Source organism: Lepidochelys kempii, chromosome 2, assembly GCF_965140285.1.
Source record: "Lepidochelys kempii isolate rLepKem1 chromosome 2, rLepKem1.hap1, whole genome shotgun sequence".
Taxonomy (NCBI): Eukaryota; Metazoa; Chordata; order Testudines; family Cheloniidae; genus Lepidochelys; species Lepidochelys kempii.
In genome coordinates this window covers 75,496,430-75,512,651 of record NC_136381.1, presented here as the reverse complement: position 1 = coordinate 75,512,651, position 16,222 = coordinate 75,496,430, and the positions used below count along the sequence as shown (strand labels likewise).

The window sequence follows — 16,222 nt, the reverse complement described above, 5'->3', positions numbered from 1 at the left end:
CTAAGCTGGTAAAAGTAAGCTTAGGTGGTTTTCATGCAGGTCCCCACATCTGTACCCTAGAGTTCAGAGTGGGGAAGGAACCTTGACACTTCCTAATCAATATCATCTCAACTGCTCAGTCTCCAGGATCTTTATCTCCTTTCTACCAGTTATAGAAGATCATAGCAAAGAAGCAGTCCTCATGAAGATTTGTCAAGATTCCTGAATCACAAGAAATGCTATTTTCCCTGCTTACCTCACCCTACTGCCTACCCAGAACCCTCTTCAAATTGGACATCACCAGCATCAAGAGTAGACCCAACCACCACGAGCAGCAGAGGTTTAAGTGCCAAAGGACTGTATTGCTGTATCAAGCTAAAATTTCCCTGCAAAGTGCTGATTTGTTTAGTCAGCAGGTAGTCCGTGATGGACAATGTTGACTGACACAAGTGAACTTGCAGCAACAGGTGTGGAGGTCAGGATGCATGGGTCATAACCTCACAAAAATATCATGCACTGAAAATTAAGATCCTTCAACCAGGGAATAACATTATTTGTCAGTCTTTCCTGTTTTCCTATACTCATGATATACAATCAACAGTGATGTATTTCTGTTATCTTGTTCTTTACTTGATCATAATGGACCGTTTACCCATCCATGTTGTCCATTTTGATGACATGAACCACGTCTGAGCTATGCTTCTCCAGGAAAGTAAACCAGGGGGAAAATGAATGGGAGGGAAACTGCGTGGAAATAGGAGTAGCAAAAGGGAAAGTGAGGGTAAAACACTAGTAGTGAAAAGGAGGAAAAAAATCGAAGGGGGGAAATACAAAAGATGCACTCTTGTAAAAATCATTTCCAAATTGATTACTTCTTTCCCACCAGAAATAAAGGGAGAGTCCCAGGGAATAATTCACTTCTTTCACCTCACTTCTGCCAACACACTAAATAAGGGGACTAAGCTGTACTTCACTTGCAAGACTTCTTGCTGAAGATTATATTGGAGAGCCCCAGAGAACATTCAACCCAACATTTCTTTATACACTTTAGTATTTGTGGGTGTTCAACCCCAGAGATTTCTATGAATGGTGATGGTATTGAAGAAGTCAGTGCCTCTGGCTACTTACAAGTACTGTGCTGCCTGCCTCATCATGCTTTCTTGAAAGTTCTTAATGAACATTACTCTGTCTTGCTGGGGGTAGGAGGGAGGGAGCAATTTGTCCACAGCAAGCACAGTGGGTATGAAGAAGTGTCAAACCAGCAGCAAATTATTTGATTGCTTTTAGCTTTTGCTCAAGAAAATCTGAGCAACATCTTCCCTTGTTTAAAAAGAGAGCTACATCAGTCAGTAACAAAACATTATTTATTTATAAATACCTAAAATATTATTATAAAACAAACCTACAAACATTTCATCATAAAAATGAGACTCAGCAGTGGTTTCTTTCCTCTGTTCATGGCTGACTCTGGCTATTATACATAAAAAAAAGACACCTTTCCAGGATTGATGGCTCCTTAAATAAAAATACAGTTTTGGAGGACTATAAAGTACGTAGGAAGTAGCCAGTTACCAAGGTATTCATCAGAGAGTAGTTTGAGGGCCAGCTCTTCAATCTCTGACATCTGCAAAGTAAAAGATGGCAGTTCATTAGCTGCAAATAATATTAAGACTAAATACAGTTACCAGGAATAGTAATTATTATTAAATCTCTCTCCGTTCACCATCAGATAATATTCAATCTTCCAAAACCAGGTCTCAGACCTCCCCTTCCCCCTCCCACCCCCCGCAGTATCTCTCTAGCTGGTAGCAGAGAGTGGGGAGATAGCTGTTCTGAACCATCTGAACTGGTTGAACTTCAGAACATGCCCTTCAGAAATCAACCTCCTAAGTAAGTGTGTGTGTGTGTGTAGGGGGGCAAATATAAAAGAATCAGGGAAGAGGATTCTAATACAGATGCAAGGCCCAATTCTGAAGTCTTTCCTCAGAAACAACCCCCATTAGAACCAATGGAAGCTGCCTGAAAGGTGCAGACTTGGGTCTCCAGCATGCACAGCTTAACGAAGTTGTGGACTACACAGATGGAAGCAGCTAGGAGTTTCAGAATTTCCTTACCTCTGTTGCAGCTGCTGCCTTCAATATCTTTCACCCTTGTCCAAGCTAATGCCCAGCTGCTAAATCCAGATGTAGTTAGACAGAGCCCAGGCATTCCCTGAAGTTGCCATTGCTTCTGCTTCGGCGTCAGGGAGTGGTTACTCTTAAGGTAAATGTGAATGAGTTCATAGAACAAATAGTTGGATCAGTGAGTAACGTACAAGCAGCCTGGAATCAATAGCATCATTAAATGGTGCCTGACCAAAATGTAATTTTTTAAAATCAGAGAAAATGTGATTTGAGAAAGATCACTCCAAAGACACTCTCTGCCAGGTAAGCAGTATATTAGGAGGACAGGACTTTATCCACAGATTGGATCAAATTCTACTTTCTATTACACTTGTATAAATCTGGGGTAACTTCATTGACTTAATAGGATTACTGTGGATTTACGTCACTGTAATGGATGCCATGCAAACAAATTATCTCATTGTCAAGAGTTTTCACTAAACTTGAGTTCCAGGTATACTCAGTGAACCTCTATGTGTGAGGAATTCGACATTCAATTGATGTCATCACGCACAAAGCGATTTGATGTATTTAACTGGTTTTGCTAGAGCATCTACATGCTTCTAATAAACACTGCACTAGCTGTTTAGCACCTATATGTCAAGTTGCTTAATTTCTTTTAGTAACCCTTTTCTACCCAAGCATTTAGTTCCAGGCAGCCCCTGAAACTAAAAGTCTGACAATCACAGAGCATAAAATATATTTCTTTCTCAAGGGAAAGATTCACGTTACCACTTTCCACATGGAACAAGGTAACCTTGAATGCCTTGGTCCCAGGCAGCATCTCAGTAGCCTTCATTACTCCATTAAGTTTGATTGCCCCTATAAGGGAAGAGTGACAAATCTCTCTCTCACACACACAAACACACAGACACACACTTTCAGAAAAGCTTTGTTCTTAGAGCTATACAGTCTTCTCCCCCCGTCCCCCTCCCAAAAAAAGATAATAGTCTGACTTCTGGAGCTAGTTCAGCAGCCCCTCTCATTTCATAGAAGTAGAGAAGAGTAAAGCTAACAGTGGTAAATAGTAAAAGAATATATAAAGGGCTACCTCTTCACAGTATGAGGGCCTTAGAGAAGCTACTACAAATGAAACAGGAGCTGAAAGGGAAAGAGATGAAGGGCTAGATTGTCCCTGGCTTTTTTGTGGGTGAGCTGGAATGGGGGAGGAAGTTGCAAGGAACCTTCCCCCCGCCCTTCCCTGCTCACCTTGTTCAAGAACCAGGGAGAGCAGAGAGAGACTCTCCAAATTCAATTTGACTCCAAAGAGACTGCGGCCAGGGAACCCAGGGACAGCAGGATCCACCATCCAAAAAGATGTTTAAGCCTTTATATTCCCCACTCCGTACATGCCAAAGATCTGTGAGTGCTCTCCTTAGCATAGTGCAGCTCTCAATCAGACAATCCTTACCCAAGGCTGTGTGCAACGTATGCATTCTGCCCCAAGGAATGAATTCCTCCTTTATGTCACTTATTCTAACATTCATATCTTAGAATCTCAAAATATGTCTATTCATTTAAGCAAAGACAACAAATGTGGAATTAATCTGATTGCAATTATTGGGTCTTTGAAGGAATTCACCACACTTCTCTCTATGCTGGGGGGAGCAGCACCACCCAGAAGGATGTTTAAGGCTGGTGCAGTCCCAGCATGACCCTTTTATGTTCTATGCGATTAGAAGGTGGGTGTCATACTGGAACAGCACAGTGCCTCACCATAACCTTTTTTGCATGTTGACAAGTCTAGCATCACACTGAACATTACCTTTTAACATACTTTTTCTTTTCTCCCTAACAGTTTAAAGCCAGTACAGTAACCCAGCAGAATTTAATTCTGTATATCGTACTAGCCTTATAATTAAGCAATAAAACAGGAATGTCAAACACCCAGTCCACAGGCTCTTGAGGTATTTACAACTGTATCAGCAAAAACAACGTTCAACAGGCATGAACATAATTCTTAGAGGCATTTCCTAGCAGCCTGCAGAGCTGAGGTCAAAGTAACATTTCAGGGTAAAAAATCCACAGCTTCCTGCCATGCCCTACCCAGATGGTGAGCTTCACCTGCAAGAGAGACACTTAGAGTAACACATTTTCCAGAAGAGGAGCCCAAGCAGAAACCCATGTCTGAAAAGCTTGGATCCTGATGCAAATTCACAATTCATACCTTGGCACATCTGTGGCTTCATCTGGTCAGATTGTTACACAAAGACAGAAAAGTACTTTCTTTGCACAAAAAAAGTCAATTGCATACAAGTGCTAAAGGTCCTGTTAAAGGAGCAGGAGCCTTTGATATTACCCTTGCCCATACAATGATGCCCCAGTCTTAGTTGGAGCCTCTGTGTGCTACTGTAATTCAAACAACAGATGATGATGAAGGAAAAGAAACAGAAAAGAAAAAAAAATACTTTCAGCAGCTCATCAAAGAGAAAAATATATTCATGCTTAGAGCTACCACGCTTATCCAGTCTACCTTCTACGCACTATCAAACCTCTATTCAGGAAGATATCAGATTATCATATCCAAGTCTCTCACTCTTCTTGAAACAGTTCCCTTTTCCAGATGACTTTTCAAGTAACCGTTTACAAGGCAACTCCACAAAGGAGTGCAGCCTATTGTGGCACAGCTCCGACCTTGTCCCCGTGGGTCCCACGCTTCCATGCAGTTTATGGTAGCCTCAGAGGCTCACTGTGACCCTCCATGTAGCCCTTCTCTCTGTAGGGCCAGGGTTACAGTCTACTGAGCTCTTTTCATCATACGCCAGCAAGGAGGTCGGTGAGAGAACTCCCACAGTCTCTGTGGTCCCTATGGGCTTACTCCTGAACAGTTTAGCCTCCTGTCCTGACAGGGGCCTGTCTTCCCCTCCCAGGAGGTGTTTCTGTAGTGGTGGGTTCCAGGGAACCCGGGCCCGCCCTCTACTCTGGGTTCCGGCCCAGGGACCCTAATGGCAACAGCTATTGGCAGCCGACCTTTCACTGCCAGAGTTGCTACATTTCCTTGGGCCACATCCCCACAGCTCTCCCACTTCTCTCTCTTAACGCAGTCTTCAACCTTACCTTAGGGCTCTCTTTCCATTAGCTTGAGAGTGTCTTCATTACCCAGCCCTTCAGCTGCACTTCTTCTCCCCTGGCTCCCCTTGGCCTGACCGGAGTGAGCCCTTTTATAGTATCAGAAGGCCTTAATTAGAGTCAGGTGTTCACATTAGCTTCACGGCCTCACCTGCCTCTTTGCAGGTTAATTGGAGTCACGTGTTATCATTAGCCTGGAGCAGCCCCTGCTCTGGTCAGTCAGGGAACAGAAAACTGCTTATCCAGTGGCCAGTATATCTGCCTTCTACTACGCTGCTGTACCCAACTGGCCTGGGTCTATTATGCTATATATAAAGAACACTATCATCTCATAAAGAGAACATTTGCTCTAGAAAAGCCCCCACATTCCCAAATCTTCACCAAGCAAGCATATAAACAAAACATACAGATGGAGGCAACTAGTTAAACAGTGTCTCCCCCTATCTCAGAGACATAATGCCAGTTGTGATGAGGTTCCCACCAGACATGGTCTGATTTTTGATACTGAGCTAGGATGTTATCGTAACTTCAAAAAAACCTAAACGTGGGACCAATGTTTCCTCTAATTTTTGACAGGCCATGTGTGCAAAAAAATTCTTCCGTGCAACTTGTTGTGCTTCTGTGCAAATTTTTTGTGCGTGCGGTGTTTTGCCGTGTGCGCGGGGTTTAGGATCTGTGTGCGCGCGCACATGCACACAGCTTAGAGGGAACAGTGTCTGGGACCCATGCAGCTCAGTGACTGCCTCTCTTCCTATCCCTCACCATGATAGCTATGCTCAGTGGGGATGCTAATGCAACAGAATCCAAGTTTGAACCTGACACGGCTGGGGGAAAGACATTAATGTAGAGGGCCCATGACTGTGGAACCAGCTACCACGTATTGTAGATCGTGCTGAGCATAACTTTTACCATATGTAGGGCCTGATCCAGCATCCACAGGAGTCCAGGGAAGCAATTCCACTGACTTCAATGGGCATAGGGCCCTGAGCACGATGCAGCACCCATTTATTCATCAGGCAGTTCTCAATTAATAATGTCATGAATCACCCTTACAATGGATACTGGAAAGCCAGCAGCCAAGATATGACCACGATAGGACCACAGCTTTAAAGATGAAACTGGAAACAAGTTCTTCCTTTTAGAGACGTTATGATAAAGCTCCATATTTTTGTAGTGCAAGCAGAAATGACAATGATGTGTACATTAGAAAGATATAATATAATTAAAGTGAAAAGTCATAGGATGCAGTGTTCCTTGTTTATTGCTTTGCTCTTCATTTTTTAAGAAAGGAAAAAAAAATTTATGTACTTGTCCACCAAGTTTAACCGTCTAAACATATGAGCTAATTATAATGCATTTCACAATATTGGCCAGATGTTCTAATCTATGATAAATATAATCAATCATCTCTAACTCTTCTGACTAAGAGTGACAAAACTATATAACTGTGATTTCTGATATTCTAAATCAAAGAAATATTTTTCCATATAGTGTCAGTCTAATCTTATCATCATAGTGCACATGAGGGAAAACATCATAAAAGAGAAATGGTTTACTATATTTCAATAAATGATGTGGTAGAAATAAAGATTTGTACACCCAAAAGTTCTTCCAAAAAGGAGCTTACAGTCTAACAGAAGATAACAATACAACATTCATCATGATTAATCAGGAATCTAGGTGCTCCAGAATAAAACCTCAATAGGATTTACACATGGCCTTAACTGCATAATTACTTTATGCACACATGTAACTCTTTGAATTACATCCCTATCACTATTTTATACATTGGAAACCCAGTATTTTCCCATTGTCTTTTAATATAACTTTTCTCAACTCTCATCTCCCGCATGGCTCTTAAATTTATTAAGGGAACATTATTAAAATGGATAAGAAATGTATATAAATTTGATGCTTAGTGAACATTAAACCTGATTTTTCTCATACATAGCTAGGAAACAGTCAGGGGGGTTCTGAATGGAATCACATTTTTTCAACAATATTCATAACTGTAAATGATGCCATTGCTCAGGTCTGATTAAAGCTGATCTTTTTATATGTTGGGAAGGGCCAGGGTCAGAGTCTCGGCTGCAGTCTAGTACCTTCGTGCCACTCTTCCTACATGGGGATTGCACAGGCATGGGGGAATCCACAGATGATTTCTAGTCCACCTCCACATGCAGTGCATATTTGGGCACTAGGAGGATGGCCAGGGCATTACTGCACTTTTGCTATTTTTTGTTAGTGGATGGCCCCTGTGGTGGGATAGCCAGTCACATAAATTAGAGCAACCCCCAAGGAAGACAAGGATGTTGCAGAAAAGTTCAATGAATTCTTTGCATCAGTCTACATTGCAGAAGATATGAACTAGATTCCCACACCCAAGCCTTTCTATTTAGGTAACAAATCTGAGGAACTGTACTGACTGAGGTGGCAGTAGAGGAAGTTTTAGAGCAAACTGATAAATTAAACAGTAATAAGTCACCAGGACCGGATGGTATTCACACAAGAGTTCTGAAGGGACTTAAATATGATATTGCAGAACTACTAACTACTGTATGTAACCTATCGCTTAAATCAGCCTCTGTACCAGGTAACTGGAGGGCAGCTAATGTAACACCAATTCTTTAAAAAGGCTCCAGAAGCGATCCTGGCAATTATAGGCCAGTAAGTCTAACTTCAGTACCAGGCAAATTGGTTGAAATTATAGTAAATAATAGAACTATCAGACACATAGATGAACACAATATGTTGGGGAAGAGTCAAGATGGGTTTTATAAAGAGAAATCATGCCTCACCAATCTATTAGAATTCTTTGAGGAGGTCAACAAACATGTGGACAAAGGTGATATAGTGTACTTAGACTTTCAGAAAGCCTTTGACAAGGTCCTCACCAAAGGCTCTTAAGTAAAGTAAGAGCCATGGGATAAAGGGAAGGTTCTCTCATGGATTGGTAACTGGTTAAAAGATATCGGGGGTAGCCGTGTTAGTCTGTATCCACAAAAACAAGGAGTCATCCAGTGGCACCTTAAAGACTAACTGTTAGTCTTTAAGGTGCCACTGGACTCCTTGTTGTTTTTGTGGTTAAAAGATAGGAAACAAAGGGTAGGAATAAATAGTCAATTTTCACAATGGGGAGAGGTAAATAGCAGGGTTCCCCAAGCTTCTGTACAGAGACCAGTGATGTTCAACATATTCATAAGTGACCTGGAAAAGGGGGTGAACAGTGAGATGGCAAAATATACAGACAATACAAAATTATTCAAGCTATTTAAGGCCAAAGCTGACTGCAAAAAGTTACGAAGGGGTCTCACAAAACTGGGTGACTGGACAACAAAATGGCAGATGAAATTCAGTGTTGCTAAGTGTAAAGTAATGAACACTGGAAAAACATAATCCCAACTAACATACAATATGATGGAGTCTAAACTATCTTTTGCCACTCATGAAAGTGATCTTGGAATCATCGTGGATAGTTCTCTGAAAACATCCTCTCAATGTGCAGAAGGAATCAAAAAGATAATAGAATGTTAGAAACCTTTAGGGAAGGGATAGGTAATCAGACAGAAAATATCATAATGCCACTTACACCTTGAATAGTATGTACAGTTCTGATCACCCCATCTCAAAAAAGATACATTAGAATTGGAAAAGGTACGGAGAAGGGAAACACAAATAATTAAGAGTATACAATGGCTTCCATAGGAGGACAGATTAAGAAGACTGGGATTGTTCATTTTAGAAAAGAGACTACTAAGGGGGATATGATAAAGATCTATAAAATCATGAGAGATGTCAAGAAAGTGAATAAGGAAGTGTTATTTACCCCTTCACATACTATAAGAACCAGAGGTCACCCATTTAAATTAACTGGGAATAGATTTAAATCTAACATAAGGAAGTATTTCTTCACATAATGCACAGTCAACCTGTGGAACTTGTTGCCAGGGGATGTTGTGAAGGCCAAAACTATAACTGGGTTCAAAAAAGAATTAGATAAGTTCCTGTAAGATAGGTCCATCAATGGCTATTAGCCAAGATGCTCAGGGATGCAACCACATGCTCAGGATATCCCTAAACCTCTGACAGCCAGAAGCCGGGACTGGATCACAGGGGATGGATCACTCAATAATTGCCCTGTTCTGTTTGTTCCCTCTGAAGCATCTGGTACTGGCCACTGTTGGAAGACAGGATACTGGGCTAGATGGACCATTGGTTTGACCCAGTATGGCCATTCTTACTTAGTAGGAAGAGAGCCTGAGACATGAAGCCTGGTATAAGGGACCTGGTGTAAGGCCTGAACTAAAGTCAGGTCCTGCTGAGATAAAGCAAAGTTAGCAAGAATCGAGCTATGAGCAAAAGTCAGGCCCTGTTACAAAGCAGATGCCTGCTTGCGTGTTCACTATCTGACACATGAACTTGGCAAGAACAGGGCTGGCATTGCAAAAACACAAGCACTCCTAGGCACTAAGTATTTATAGAATCATAGAATATTAGGATTGGAAGAGACCTCACGAGGTCATCTACTCCAATCCCCTACTCAAAGCAGGACCAACAACAACTAAATCATCCCAGCCAGGGCTATGTCAAGCCAGGCCTTAAAAACCTCTAAGGATGGAGATTCCATCACCACCCTAGGTAAGCCATTCCAGGGCTTCACCACTCTCCTACTGGAATAGTGTTTCCCAATATCCAACCTAGACCTCCCTCACTGCAACTTGAGACCATTGCTTCTTGTTCTGTCATCTGCAACCACTGAGAACAGCCTAGCTCCATCCTCTTTGGAACTCCCCTTCAGGTAGTTGAAGGCTGCTATCAGATCCCCCCTCATTCTTCTCTTCTGCAGACTAAACAAGCCCAGTTCCCTCAGCCTCTCCTCATAAGTCATGTGCCCCAGCCCCCTAATGATTTTCATTGCCCTCTGCTGGACTTTCCCCAATTTGTCCACATCCCTTCTGTAGTGGGGGTCCTGAAACCAGGTGTGGCCTCACCAATGCCGAACAGAGGGGAATAATCACTTCCCATGATCTGCTAGCAATGCTCCTGCTAATACAGCCCAATATGCCATTGGCCTTCTTGGCAACAAGGGCACACTGCTGACTCATATCCAGCTTCTCATCCACTGTAATCCCCAGGTCCTTTTCTGCAGAACTGCTGCTTAACCAGTCAGTCCCCAGCCTGTAGCGGTGCATGGGATTCTTCCTTCCTAAACACATTCTGGAAGAGTAGTACCAGAGCACCCCGATACAAGGTTATGTTGTAAACACACTCCCCGAAGATGATATAGAAACACACTGGCCCCTCCTAAAGAGAAGGTGTCATAAATATAAAGGGAAAGGTAACCACCTTTCTGTATACAGTGCTATAAAATCCCTCCTGGCCAGAGGCAAAACCATTTCACCTGTAAAGGGTTAAGAAGCTAAGGTAACCTCACTGGCACCTGACCAAAATGACCAATGAGGGGACAAGATACTTTCAAATCTGGAGTGGGAGGGAACAAAGGGTTCTGTCTGTCTGTGTGATGCTTTTGCTGGGAACAGATCAGGAATGCAGCCTTACAACTCCTGTTAAGTTAGTAAGTAATATAGCTAGAACATGGTTAGATTTCCTTTTGTTTAATGGCTGGTAAAATAAGCTGTGCTAGATGGAATGTATATTCCTGTTTTTGTGTCTTTTTGTAACTTAAGGTTTTGCCTAGAGGGATTCTCTATGTTTTGAATCTGATTACCCTGTAAGGTATTTACCATCCTGATTTTAGAGGTGATTCTTTTACCTTTTCTTTAATTAAAATTCTTCTTTTAAGAACCTGATTGCTTTTTCATTGTTCTTAAGATCCAAGGGTTTGGGTCTGTGTTCACCTGTACAAATTGGTGAGGATTCTTATCAAGCCTTCCCCAGGAAAGGGGGTGTAGGGCTTGAGGGATATTTTGGGGGAAGACATCTCCAAGTGTGCTCTTTCCCTGTTCTTTGTTTAAAACGGTTGGTGGTGGCAGCATACAGTTCAAGGACAAGGCAAAGTTTGTAACTTGGGGAAGTTTTTAATCTAAACTGGTAAGAATAAGCTTAGGGGGTCTTTCATGCAGGTCCCCACATCTATACCCTTGAGTTCAGAGTGGGGAAGGAAACTTGACAGAAGGTCAGGATGACAGGGTGATGGATAGAGATGTTTTGATTGAACCAACATGTAAAGGGTGGTAACTAACCATGTCAGAGGGGCAATACATAACTCATTTGTATCAGTGTATAAAAGAGGAGTCACAGAGGGGTGTCTTTTTCTGGCTGACGGGGGAATGACCTGGTCCACTGTAACAGGCATACATGTGTTCATGGTCCTTTAGAGTCTATGGGATACCTCGACAATAAACCTCGACAATAAACCGAATGCCTTCGCTACTGAACCAAGTCTGTGGTCTTCTTGGGCAGTTCGACTGAGGTCTACTGCATCAGCTATCTGCACAGAGCCACACAGCACACAGAGAACACACACACTACCAACAACTGACAACAGTTATGGTGTAAACTATACCAGGACCAAAGAAGAACTGGCTGCAGAAACAAAGAACTGCAGTTAGCTCCTTCGTGGCTGCCTCTCTCAGCTATGGCCAATGGATTTAGCCATTGTGCAGATGGCAATCTGACCCAATGTATTCATCAACTTTAAACTGCTCAGCAATATGTGGAATCTTCTTTTGGAGCAGAGTCCTGGGAGGTGATGCGCATCCTCCGATCTAATTGGGAGTTGAGTGTTCAGGACCTTTTTGATCAATGCAAAACATTTTGACTACATTTAGCATAAGAGATGTTATTTAAAGGTAAAATACTATTAATTACTTGTATGTGTGAGTGTGTGTGAGCAAGTGAATGTGTGTGTAACAGAGAGAGTATTGACAACAGGTGTTTTACACCAGTACAATTGCACTATAGTACTTTGTTATTGCTGCTATACATGTTTTTTAAAATACTTTATTTTTCAATATAATTAAGAATAGAATTCATTCATAAGCATACTCTTTTACTCCATCAACACATCACACTATGGGAAAACTCTGACACCACTTACTCTATCCAGGGACTACATTCCTTTTGAAATCTGCACAACACGTGTAATAAACAATATATAAAAATTAACAGTAGATGTTAATGTTATGTCGATGTTAAATAACATTAACATTTTTCCATTCCAGGCCACAACAAGGGGGAAAATGTATGTCGAGAAATGGGGTAGGATGGTAGTGAGTGATATGAAAGGTTATATGGCTGTAGGCAACTGACTGGATCGCTTAACATTGTTAAAGTAAAGTAAATAAAGTGTAATACTGGTTTATGTGTTAGCGGGAATTCACTGACACACATACAATGTTAACCCTTTTTAGCAACTTTTTTTTGTTTGAGAATATACTATGGTGCCATAGTTCTGATTGCATTTGGAGACATAAAGCCAGGCCATATTCTTGCCATAACTGTACATTAGTTCCACCTTAAAGACCTTCCCTTCCTCCTTCTCCAAGCTTATTTGCGTGTTTGCAAAAGTACTGGCAGTAGCAGCAGTGTACCTCAGGCAAAAGAGCCTATGTGTCTATCAATATCTGGGTGACTGCCTTGTAAAGGGATCATTGCAACAATATTCCCTGGAGCAAGTGAAGACATTTAGCCAGTTTAGGATTTACTGTGCATTGGTAGACGTCTTGAGTAATTTCAGCACTAGAATATATATAACACTAAGACATAGAGTTAGTCAGAAGATTTTTGATAAAATAAAATTCATTGAAGAGGAAACACTTTGCAGAGACATCAATTTCTACTAAATTTTCATCAGGAAGGTTTTTTTGGGTCCAGGGCTTACTGGTTAAAAAAAAATGAAAAAAAAATCAGAAACACGTTCACTCTACCTGTGATTAGGGAACTGGCCTGGGATGTGGGAAACCCAGGTTCAAATCTCTGATCCTCTCAACCAGAAAGAATAGGGATTTGAACCTGGATTCCCCTGTCAGCATCCTAACTCCCAGACTCTAGAGTGCAGTCAGTGTGTGTGTGTCTCCCTCCTTCCAGAATCGAAAAGTACAGGTTTCAATTCCATCACAATTTGGTTTTCAAGAAACATTCAAAAGGTTTTGTTTCCATTCCAATGCAGAACAACAAATTTCAAAACCTCAAAAGTTACAGTGAAACAGAATTGTCCTCTGGACAGAACTATGGCCCATCTCTGAACACGTCTAGAAAAAGGTTTTCCACACCACTCCCGTTACAAAGCCCTGCAAGAAAATGTAGGAGTTCAAAGTATACCTATATTGCCAGGCTAATTTATAGCCTTTTACTGAAGGCTAGTGACCAGCATTAATAGCATTTCGATCCAGTACGATAATAGCAATAATTGAATTTTAGAAGGTGCTAATCCAATTGGGAGTGTCAGATAAAAAGCAGGACTTGTCACCAATAGGAGCAGAGCAAATCAATGGGAAATTTATATTAAATAGACCATCTCTTCATCTTCCTTAGAATGCACATTCATGACAAATGCCTTCCTAACAAGCTAGCTATCTAACGTGTAGGATCTGTCTTTATCCACAACATAACCACCTTACTTTTCTCCTGCCCATAAATGGAGACCACAGAGAAAAGACCTCAGGCAATTCCAGCTTCATAGAGCAAACCTGTCAGTTTCAATTCAAGTTGGGTGGCTGCATAATACATAAACAATCAGGAAGGAACCAAATCCAGTTCTTTTCAAATGTTGGTGATTTCCATGCAATAATCCATAGGGGCATAGGCATTGTACATTTAAACGGATTCATTCTATGGACATACAGTACATGTGATAGGATGGCCTTCTAAAAGTATTTCAGATGGATAGCTCAGACAGTTTATAAAAACACCTTATAACATCTGTTCTTGAAAGGGAACCACACTATTTTTGTCAGTGTATAAACATGACATATGTATATACTGTATACATAAACTAGTGCATGCAACTCTATATATAGTATCTAAGTAACAATGCGACACATATTGTACAAATTTCATTAAATGCTCAACTGGCAATAACCTTTGGGTGTCTCTTGTAAATCTTTTCCTTTTCTAAGCTATACATTTTATATCTGGAGAATGTGGAAGCATCTTACCTTGCTTCCATTTTCTCTTGCTTCTCTTTCCATCTTGAGATCAGAAATTAGGAGGTTCTTGTATTTGTTCTTTCCATTACTGTTGTGATCATCTAGTCTGTATTCTGAAGTCAGCTGAGCAGAGAGGGGACTGTCACTCAGGTTCAGAGGCTGCTCATCCTGCTCCAGATCTGTTTTGCCATTACTGTTGGTTTCTGCCATCTCCCTGCAGTGTATTCCACCTGAAGCATTGGAACTGTGCCCCACGGTCTCATTGCCATTAAAACTCTCTGCAGCTGAATCATCTATTAAAAAATACATATTTTCAGTAACATGCCACCATTTTTATCTCTGTACCAGATCAAACAGAATTTATGGATTCACAGTGTTTTGCATAGCAAAATTAAAACTGTTTGAATGACGTCTAGCATCCAATGCATTTGTGCCATAAAACAAAATAGTCTTCAAGTAAAATTAAGCTTGGGAAATAAATCTATGGAATGATAGTCAAAGTTAAGGGGAAAGGTCTGGGCTGACACACTAGTGCAATTGTGCACCTAAAAACTAGTGTCATACTGGCTTTTTAGGAGCAAATTCTGCCCTTGTCCAGCTAGGCATGCATCCATTCATTTAGGCTCTTATAACCAAGTCTATCACTGTAACATCACATTTGTTTAAGTCAATGTAGTTGAAGGTGCTGAGGGGGCAGAATCTGGCTCTCAGTTTTCAAGGGGCTGGAAAATATTTTACTAGGGACTAAGCGTTTAAATAGCAGCACAAGTGGCCATTTAAAAAAATTCTGTCATAAGTAGTGTAACATAAATATTCCTTAGTTCCCTGGCTTTGTGCATGCATTGCTGGCACTGGACATTATGCTGGGAAAGTTGTTTCCCGGTAGAAAGACCATGGCTCAGTTGTTCTCAAACTATACGTCAATCATAATTGAAATAATAAAAATTACAATAAAAGACTAAGAGAAAGTCAGATTTTCATCTGAAATTTTTGCATGTTGTTGTTACAAGTAACTTTAAGACTGTTATAACTGAAAATAAAAATATATTTTTCCTCTAGCCTTTCAGAGGCAGATTCTGTCACCTGTGCTTTCAATGCCTTATTCCATGAACAGTCCCATTGGAATCAACAGGGTTCCCTGAACAGCAATGTACTATGCAATGTAGGAAAGGTGTCAGACTCTGGCCTCAGTTTGCTTACTGGATGCATTCAACAGCATTTTTGTGTAGTCACTTTCTTTGGTTTGCTAATGGTGCACACTCTTCCCCAGGCTCCACAAGACTGTCTATCAATAACTAGGGCCCTACCAAATTCACGGCCATGGAAAATGCGTCACAGACCATGAAATCTGGTCTCCTCCCATGAAATCTGGAAGTGGCAGCCAGCATGCCCCTGTGACCCCTTCACCTGCAGGCACCACTTCCCACACTTCCCATTGGCTGGGAACAGAGAACCGCACCCAGTGGGAGCTGTAGTGGGGGCGGCTCCTGTGGATGGTCAATGTCACAAAATGTCTTGTGGCCCGCAATCAGATTACCCTGATGGGCTGCATGCGGCCCGCAGGCCACAGGTTGCCCACCACTGCTTTAGTTTAAGGAAACATCATCTTCTCACATCACAGAATACTTTACAAGCAACAGCTGCAATAGCAAATTTACAAATCCTGTACTAGTGTGTGTTTGTTTTATAAATAATAAACGAACGTAGGAAATACAAAAGTCCCAGGTACAAAACTGTTAGATGGACATATCACATCTTCTAGTCACCAATTCAATACATGTATATTGGAACCACCTCTAAATTAATACCTGGGCCAAATCCAAGGCTTCAGTGGGACCACTGGAATAAGTACAGCAAACAGGAGTTGACCCCTAATAAAGGCCTAAACCTATTAAAGGAATA

The 16,222-nt window shown here is 41.4% G+C and overlaps 1 protein-coding gene across 6 annotated transcripts in view; it reads right to left on the bottom strand.

Moving 5' to 3' along the window:
- Positions 1–16,222, bottom strand: part of NOL4 (nucleolar protein 4) — a 256,013-nt gene that overhangs the window by 87,287 nt on the left and 152,504 nt on the right. For all 6 annotated transcript variants that reach the window (XM_073331285.2, XM_073331283.2, XM_073331284.2 and 3 more), the window contains one exon: positions 14,330–14,613. In XM_073331285.2, coding sequence (XP_073187386.1) covers positions 14,330–14,613 — 284 coding nt within the window. The remainder of the gene's footprint in view (positions 1–14,329; positions 14,614–16,222) is intronic.